Source organism: Otolemur garnettii, unplaced genomic scaffold (genome assembly GCF_000181295.1).
Source record: "Otolemur garnettii isolate 467f Iridium unplaced genomic scaffold, OtoGar3 scaffold00101, whole genome shotgun sequence".
NCBI lineage: Eukaryota > Metazoa > Chordata > Mammalia > Primates > Galagidae > Otolemur > Otolemur garnettii.
Window position 1 is genome coordinate 2,362,909 of NW_003852496.1, and position 9,153 is coordinate 2,372,061.

General features: G+C 49.8%; 1 protein-coding gene across 1 annotated transcript in view; it reads left to right on the plus strand.

The window, feature by feature from the left end:
- Positions 1 to 9,153, plus strand: part of EEFSEC (eukaryotic elongation factor, selenocysteine-tRNA specific) — a 280,597-nt gene that overhangs the window by 208,803 nt on the left and 62,641 nt on the right. The window contains exon 5 of the mRNA XM_023516956.1: positions 4,459 to 5,115. Coding sequence (XP_023372724.1) covers positions 4,459 to 5,115 — 657 coding nt within the window. The remainder of the gene's footprint in view (positions 1 to 4,458; positions 5,116 to 9,153) is intronic.

Genomic DNA, 9,153 nt, shown 5'->3' on the forward strand with positions numbered 1-9,153 from the left:
AGTGTGAACGTGTGTGTGTCGAGTGGATGCACGTCCACCGTCTCAGCCACTCAGCCTGGACGTTAGTGTGAATGTGTGTGTGTCGAGTGGATGCATGTGCACCGTCTCAGCCACTCAGCCTGGACGTTAGTGTGAACGTGTGTGTGTTGAGTGGATGCACGTCCACCGTCTCAGCCACTCAGCCTGGACGTTAGTAAATGGGAGGGAGTTGTCAAATAGCTGGTTAGAGTCTCTCAGACTCCGCTAGAAAGTAATGCCTGAAAGTTTTTTTTTCTCCCTTAGGTTGGTAAGATTATCTGCTTTTCTTTATTTTTGGGTGTTCTAAGGAGGATCTTCTATTCTGGAACATGACCCTCGAAGAGTATAGGCTCTCAGCCTGTGTGGTGACACTTCTCTTGTGGCCCTATGAGACCCCACGGTGGTGCCACACTGCCCTGTCCCTGTCTTTATCTTCTTCACAGTTTCTTACCTAGGCCCTTAAAATCTTTATTTGCACAGTTATTTGTCTTTCTGCTCTTCACAGTACCCTCATAAGGCATTCTTTGTTACTTCAGGTCTAAGAACATGAGCCCTGTTGAAAAGAGAACATGCTTTGAATAAAGCCTGCTTGGCATGTATGCGATGGGGAGGGAGGCCTGGCAGGGGCGTCAGGGTGGCACGAGGCCCCCCTGCCACCCTTTCTCACAGGAAGGCTTCTAAACACCAGGATCTCACTCAAGCCCTAGCAAGTCTGGAACCTCAGCTTGGTGCTTTGCCACAAGGGACTTCTGTCTTCCAGAATGTGATGCAGTTGTCATCTTCATGGGGGCTGGGTGTGTATCTGGGTCTATGCTGGGCACTGAGAGTGCAGCAGCAGATAGTCCCTGTCTTAGAATTGAGCAGGGAAGAGATACAAATTTGTAGGGAGAAATTAAGAGATCTGACAGTACCAGATGTTGGGAAAGTATCAGTGGGTGTATCTGAGGCCTTGTTGATGGGGTTTATGTATCTAGCCAACTTGAATACTCACCCACCCTGCAACCCAGCAGTTCTACTGCAGGGGTGACTCCCTCGAGAACCCCTTGCTGAGCTGGTAGGATTCTTATAAGAAATTCATTACAGCGTTTTTTAGCAAAGAACTAGAAATGCCCCAGCGCATGTTAATAGGAACCTGGACTGTGCTAAATGTGAGTGATTTAATTAATAGATGGCATTGGCAACAGGCGAGCTGCAGGTGCATGCACTGAGTGTGTGGATTGTTAGTTCCATAGCCAACGTGATGCTCCTTTCATACAGTGCAAAGACTTAATACAACAACATGGATTATTGAGTGGCATGTGTACTGTGGTTGGTAAGATTATCTGCCAAACCTCTGTACAGCCACATGTGTGTGTAAAGAGAAAGGGAGTGCTGTGTGCAAATTCCAGGAGCAGCTGTCTCCGGCCCGGGCAGACAGCCTTAGATGGGAAGGAGCACACAGCTAGACCCAAGTGACTGGTAATGCTCTACTTCTCAGCGGGGTGCCAGACTCCTAGGCATTCCTTACGTTGTAGTTTAAGTCTGTCAGTACACAGAGGCAGGGACTGCCCATAGTGCAGTGATGACCATGTAGGAAGTCAGCTTCAAAGCAGCCATGGCTCGGCACCTATAGCTCAACCGGCTAAGGCGCCAGCCACGTACACCTAAGGTGGCGGGTTCGAATCCCCAGCCCGGACCTGCCAAACAACAATGCCGGCTGCAACCAAAAAATAGCCGGGCGTTGTGGCGGGTGCCTGTAGTTCCAGCTACTTGGGAGGCGGAGGCAGGAGACTCGCTTGAGCCCAGGAGTTGGAGGTTGCTGTGAGCTGTAATGCCACGGCACTCTACCCAGGGGGACAGCTTGAGGCTCTGTCTAAAAAAAAAAAAAAAAAAAAAGCAGCCATCTCTGTCTGGAGCATTCAGAGAACACTTCCAAGAGGTGCTGCAGGATCTGGGCTTAGGGATGAAGCTGTGGAATGAATCCCAGGGAGGAGGAGCCTCATGGGCACAGCACACAGACATTCAGAAGCACAGTGTGTGCAAGGAGTCACTCAAGTATTCATTGGTGGTGGCTGAAAGGGCTGATGAGAGTGTGGGGAGGAAGAGCTGTGGTATTGGTCGTGTGGTGGGAGGCTTCCCAGTGAGCTAGACCTGTAGCTAGTCTTTTCAGCATAGTACCTGGCAGGCAGCGGAGGGGTTGCCAGGAGGTCCCCATCCATCAGCGGGGAGTCTCCATGGAATTTCCGTTGGCCAAAGGATCTTCCCTGACTCACAGCAGCTACAACCAAAGGTTTGAAATTCATGCAGTAGAAGATCAGAGCCCATGAAAGTTGGTGACAAAAAATTGTATAATCAGATAGGCATCTTAGCTTCACTGGAGAGGGGACAGGCAAGAGGGGTTTGTGAGCTACTGTAGGCATCGGGCAGGAAAGATCTGAGACTCAGCCCTCCCTCCCTGGCAGATGATGCTTGGTGTGAGATAATATTCTCCAGTTACCCTAAGTTACATTCCTGAAAGTCTTATTTTCCCATTGCCTTTACAGACCATTTCAGAGATGTTTTATGTTTCTTTTTGATTGATCTTGGCTGTGGCATTTGACACTGTGCTTCTCACTTTCTCTGACCCCTGACCTCTTGGTTAGGTAGTTAATGATCTTTAAACAAACACTTGAGTATTATGGCTCTCCAGGAATGGTCTTGGGCTCAGGGGCCATTAGCACAGCACTCTCCCTTTATCCTTGGAGAGAGTGTCCTGCACGCCCAGACTTGGTAAATGGGGCGCTTACAACCTAAGTGTCAAAATTCTCTTTAGTTTAACAATTTTGGATGACAGATTTTCTGAAATGTCATATATTTCTCTACTTCATTAAACAGAAATCTGTGAACACAGAACACATCTCAGAAACAGTGGGTCATAGTAGGAATGTTCATTCATTTCATGGTGTTTCTCAGAGACCTTTTTCTATGTCTGTTCCTCATTTACAAACTGTGGATGCAGAAATCTGCCGGGTATAGCAGTCAGTGTGATCTCTTAGAAACAGAGATAAGGTCAGGTTACTCCTTTACCTAAACTCCTCCAGTGACTTCCGGGCCTTGCAGGATTCTGTGGGGCCAAGCCTTGACCTCCCACCTTTGCTGCTCCCTCCCTCCCCTGCCCTCCTGTCTCTTTGTTTCCCAGATTTTCTGGGCTTCTTCCTACTCAGGCCATGTACTTACTGGTTCTCCCATTTAGAATGTTCTTTCTGTGGGTCACACAACTGGCTCTCAGCTCAGACTTTGCCTCTGTGAGAGACCATCCAAAACTACCCATCTGAGAAACCAGACCCTCACCCACCCCAGGCCTTCTCTGTCATATCACCCCACCATATCTACTACGGAGTTAAATTACACATATTTGCACACCTACAATTTTATATATTGATTTTATTTATATGAATATAAATTGAATTAATACCAATATGGAATATTACATGTAACTTTTCCATATATGTAATTTTGTTTTTTCTAGATATTAAGCTCTTTGCAGACAGAGCTTAAGCTATTCCTTCCCCTAGAACGGTGCCTGACATACAAGAGGCACTCTGGGAATATATGTCCAATGAATGAAGAGAGACCCTGCCCTGCATTACTTCCAGGCCAGCTGGCAAGCAGTGCAGTACAGCAGACTGTGTGTGATTAGGAGGGGCTTGGGCTCCACCAAGAAGACAAGGGCAGGTCCTGCACACTGGATTTGGGCAGGCTGCAGCAGTGTTTGACCTGGGCTTGAGGGCCAATGGGCATAGCTTGGCAGGCTGAGGAACTGGGAAGTCCATTCTCAGGGCCTGGGAGGGGCCAGAGAAGCCTACACCAAGGGCTAGAAATGAACAGAATGGCTGATGAAAAGGGAGGAGCCTGGGTGGAATGGAGTCAAAGGGTATAAGGTGGTCCAAGGTTTGGCTGCTATGACCACATTGCTGCTTCTAAAAAAGAGGCAAGGGAGCGGTGCCTGTGCTCAGTGGGCAGGGCACCGGCCCCTTGTACCAAGGGAGGTGGATTCAAACCTGGCCCTGACCAAACTGCAAACAAAAAATAGCTGGGAATTGTTGGGAGGCTGAGATAAGAGAATCGCCTAAACCCAGGAGTTGGAGGTTGACATGAGCTGTGATGCCACGACACTCTACCAAGGGCGATAAAGTGAGACTCTGTCTCTAAAAATTAAATAAATAAAAGAGAGGCAAGGCTTAGAGAGTAAGGCTGGCCCTGCCTTGCCTGGTAGCCCAGGGCCTTGTGTTTTCAGGATGGCACCTGCTCTATCCAAGGAGAATCTAGCTAGGCCCTAGATCTCCTCTTGGCTGGTGCTGAGCCAGTTGCCAGGTGAGTTTTAGTGAGCAGCAGGACAGGGGTTTCTGTAGCTGGGTCTCATTCTTCCCCATCCCCCAGCCTCAAGGCTCACTGGCTTCACTCTTTCTCTTTCCCCCTCAGGTGGTGAAGAAGGTGAAGTCCATGCAGATGTTCCATATGCCCGTCACCACAGCCCTGCAGGGAGACCGGCTGGGCATCTGTGTCACCCAGTTTGACCCCAAGCTGCTGGAGCGTGGACTAGTGTGTTCCCCTGAGTCCTTGCACACTGTCCATGCAGCCCTTATCTCTGTGGAAAAGATTACATATTTCCGGGGTCCCCTGCAGACCAAGGCCAAGTTCCACATCACAGTGGGCCACGAGACAGTCATGGGCCGGCTGATGTTCTTCAGCCCTGCCCCCGACAGCTTTGATCACGAGCCTGTGCTGGACTCCTTTGACTTCTCTAGAGAGTACCTCTTCCAGGAGCAGTACCTGTGCAAGGATTTGGCACCAGCTGTCACAGACAGTGCCACGGGTGACAAGAAGGTGGGCCAGGCCACAGAGGGCTATTGCCCTCGGCAGCAGTGGGCCCTGGTGGAGTTTGAGAAGCCTGTCACTTGCCCGCGACTGTGCCTGGTGATTGGCTCCAGGCTGGATGCAGACATCCATGCCAACACATGCCGGCTGGCCTTCCATGGCACCCTGCTCCACGGGCTGGAGGATAAGAACTATGCCGAGAGCGTCCTGCCCACTCTGAAGGTATACAAGCTGAAGCACAAGCACGGCCTTGTGGAGCGGGTGAGCATGACCCCACCAGCCTGCCCTCTCCCTTCTCAGGTGCCAGGCTCAGCACAGTTTGGCATCTGTCATGAGAGCCAGAAAGGCCCATGGAGACCTTCTAGTCCCAACCTCTAGTTTTTAGAGGCCCAGAGTGGTTGAGTAGCCTAAGTTCTCAATGCCACCCGGTCACAGAGCTGGGGCCTGTACCCAGGCTGGGGGGATGCCACTACACCCCACCTCAGCTGCCCTGATCCTACTCACTTATGTGGTAGAGGTGGCCCCTTAGTTCCAAGAAAGCTGGCTTCTGTGGCCAGTGGCATACGGCAGCATTTGGCCTTGTCCTCCCTGACCAGGCACTACTCTCTTGCCCTTCACTGCGCCTCCATCAGGCTGACTTGTTGCCATGTCCACCCCAAGCTGCTTATGCCCAAAGGGAAACACTGCCCATCAGGACAGGATAGGCCAGGCCTGTCCTTACCTGTGGGCTGAGAGGGAAGGGAGAATGGTGACAGGGGTGCCAGAGAGTAAGAGGTGGGAAAGCACAAGAAAGTGACACCGTGGGGATCCAGCTACACATAGGATGCCTGAAGTTCATTGTCACTGGCCGTAGCTCTTAGGCATATAGACCAGTCAGACCCATCATCAAGGTGGACAGAACATGGTAGTACATCCTCAAGTCCTGGAATCCTAGAATCGCCTGCTCCCATTGGGTACTCACCCCTACCAGCTGTCCATTTAGCTGTGAGTAGCAATTCATGCTATTAGGGCCTCGAATAAGGGGTGGGCAGATACCTAAACCTTGCTGTCCCTGTGGCTATCCTGGGATTTAACTGGGCTTCAGCTGCTTCAGAGCACAGAATGCTGGTGACCCCACTGGCAGGGGTCAAGAGAATACGGGGATCTCAGACTCTTAGCTGAGGTCTGTCTTGAGGCTTTCAGCAAGCACCACAGTGCTCCACAGGCCCCAGTGACAGTCACCTTCCAGGCTTAGTGCAAGCACCAGTGCAGTGTCTGGCCCACAGAGTAGGTGCTCAGGGGAAGGCGTTTAGGGTGTCACACGAGGTTGGATTTTGCTCACCCAGCTTCCCCTCCCAGCTTCGCTCCCTTTTTTCAGATTCATGGGACTGGGACTTTGCTCTGGATACCCTTCCCCTCCCTCGTTTTGGAGATTCCTCCTGGGTGCAGTTCTGTCCCTCTTCCCTACCCTTCTCCAGACCTCAGACTCAGCTTCCTGAGCTCCGATAAGGCCACAGGCTCTGTCAGCCTTAGTCCAGCCCCAAGATGCTGATTGAAGGTGAAGGTGATAAACTATGTGTTACTCATTTGTCTTGCTTGATTTATTAGCAGTATTATGGCATATATTTATTCCATAGTAAAATGTCTACCAAAAAATAGAGTCCCATTTGGCGTGGCTCCTGACCTCCTGCTCCCACTCATTCCATCAGTGGTGGTGCAGTCACTGCCTTTAAGAACTGGGAGGGGCTTCTGTGAGAAGCAGGAAAAATGCTGCCAAAATGCCCACACTCATGAGAGCAATGGGAATGCCTACAAAGCACATTGACCCAGGTCCTGCCACTAATGTGGTATATCCCTGGGGCCACCAGTCTTTTCCTGCTTAATCTGGGGAGGTTGGAAGTAGAGGCACAAAAGCGTCGACTTGCAGTCCACAGAGTCTGATGTAAATCTAGTGCAGACAGCCCTGAGCAAATGCTTCCTCCAACCAGGAGCTGGATTTGTGCCAAAGGGTCTTGTGAGCCTGGGCTTTAGTGGGCAAGAGAGGGTTCCTGAGGCTCCTATGAGGGAGTAAGGGGATGGGTGCCTACTGGGGCCAAACCCCTTGCTCTCAGCCCCTGTGGCTATAGGTTGGGGCCTGGCTGTAGGCTGAGGACAAGCCTGCCTCTTGCTCCCACCTCCTTTTACCACCCTCACTATTGATTGAGCACCTACTGTGTGCCCTTATGAGCCGCATGCATTATTTTCAATCCTTACAATAACTCTGAGGAGGAGGCAGTAATTTTTGCTAAGTACTTTTTTTCCGTCCAATTAAATCAATCATTTATGTCCTCATAAAATTATATATAAATATTTGGGGAAAGTAGTATAATACACATGGTAAAAAAATTCAAATAAGATAAAAGTTGCTTACTGAAAGCAACTTTTCTTCCTACTCTTAAACCCAGGCCACCAGATCCCCTCCCTACAGGCAGCCACTCTGGAAACCAGCCCAAGAGATGTGAAGTGACTTGCCCAAGGTCACAAGGTGATAAAGTCAGAGTTTGAACCCAGGTCTGACTGGCCTCTGAGTCATTGTTGTTCCGCTGGATCCCTACCTAGGGTGGGGAGAGATATGTTCCCTCGAAAGCTGGAGTCTCCTTGGTGGGAGACTTTCCTTCTGGTGGTAAGGCTGAACTTGGGAATCACACAGACTAGGCTGGAATGCTCTCCATGTCATGTGACATCTGTCTGCCTTGGGCAGCCATTTGATGTCAATTCATTCATTCATTCAAAGGGCACACAGTGTTGACCTAAAGGAGTGATTTTGAAAGAGCCATCATGGCATATGGCTTCATACATAAGCGTAAACTCTTGCAAGAAGGTAATGTGCCTAGTGTGGCTCACGGGTGACAATCTGGGCTTATTCCAGGGAAGCCTGCTTGCTTTGAGTAGGCCCCAGATCACCCAGAAGAGATTTTCAGATTATCTTGGTTGGCCAGGGTCTCAGCCATGTGGCAGACTGGGCTGTACTTTTATCCTCACCACTGCTAGTGTGAAAACTGGGACAGACAGTGAGACTTCCCTGCACCTGGGTCTCCTTTCCTGAGAAGTAGGAATTTTTGCAGTGCTACACCAGGAGCCAAATGAACATGAAATGAGGGATTGCATGTAAGTTTCTGAAGTCACTATTTGTCTCCTACTGCGTGTTTATTGGTTTTATTATTGATTTTTCAGCTCTTCCAGCCAAAATAATAAATCTGGAGCTTAGGTGTACTTTTTTCTCTGGGCCTCCATTACTCCTTTTAGGCACAGGGGATAGTCCCCTGATCCCTGTCAGGAGCCACCCAGAGCCTGTGGAGGTGGAAGGGCTGAGTCAGGTGTGTCACAGGTGTGCTTGTCCAGGTTTAAGGCAGAGGAATATCTTGTGTCTTATCTTCCCCTGGCTATACTTGGCTGTCTCCAGAAATTTCCTGGGTATGTCACAGTTACTACTCCGCTTCCTGGACATGGTTCTATACAAAGAAGTTACTGGGTGGTCAGGGCATATTAAAAAGAAGTTAAATCTGGTCTCCTAGGCAGGATTGTCACTATTGTGGCCAGCCAGATTCCTGCCGTCTCTGTGTGTGAGACGAACTCAGTGCTCCTGCCCTGCAAGCTTAGTCAGCTTCTGGGATGCGCAGTTGGGCTTCTGAGGAACACCAGCCCTCTGAGGTACATGTTGAATCAACATGTTCTCCCTAGTGGGTCTTAGAGCACATAGGCCTTCTGAACCCCTGACCTGTGAAAGTCATCATTCATTCATATATTCACATGTTTACTGAGTGCCTGCGTTCGTACAGGCACTGGGATTACAAGATGGACAGTGTTCCTGTCCTCACAGTAGAGGTTGACAGTGACCAGTAAACACTTTGAGGTGGTAAAAAGGTCTAGAAAGAAAATAACAAAGGGATGCAGGAGTGCAGAGCACGGTTAAATTCTGGGTTCCCACTTGCTCTTTGTGCCCTGGCTCACGCTGTGTGGTGTTCACATACACCAGGAAGGTATGCTGGTCAGATACGTTAGTCAAGTACACTAGTCACGTACCCTCATCAGATGTGCTAATCAAATACCCTAGTCCAGTGGTTCTCAGCCTGTGGGTTGCGACCCCTTTGTAACAATGAAAATACTTTGCGGCCTTAGGAAAGTTGAGTACCACTGCCCTAGTCAGATACCTCATCAGATACACTAGTCAGGTACCCTAGTGAGATACCCTAGTCAGATACCTAGTCAGGTACCCGAGTCAGATACCTAGTCAGATACACTAGTCAAATACCCTAGTCAGGTAACCTCATCACACACACT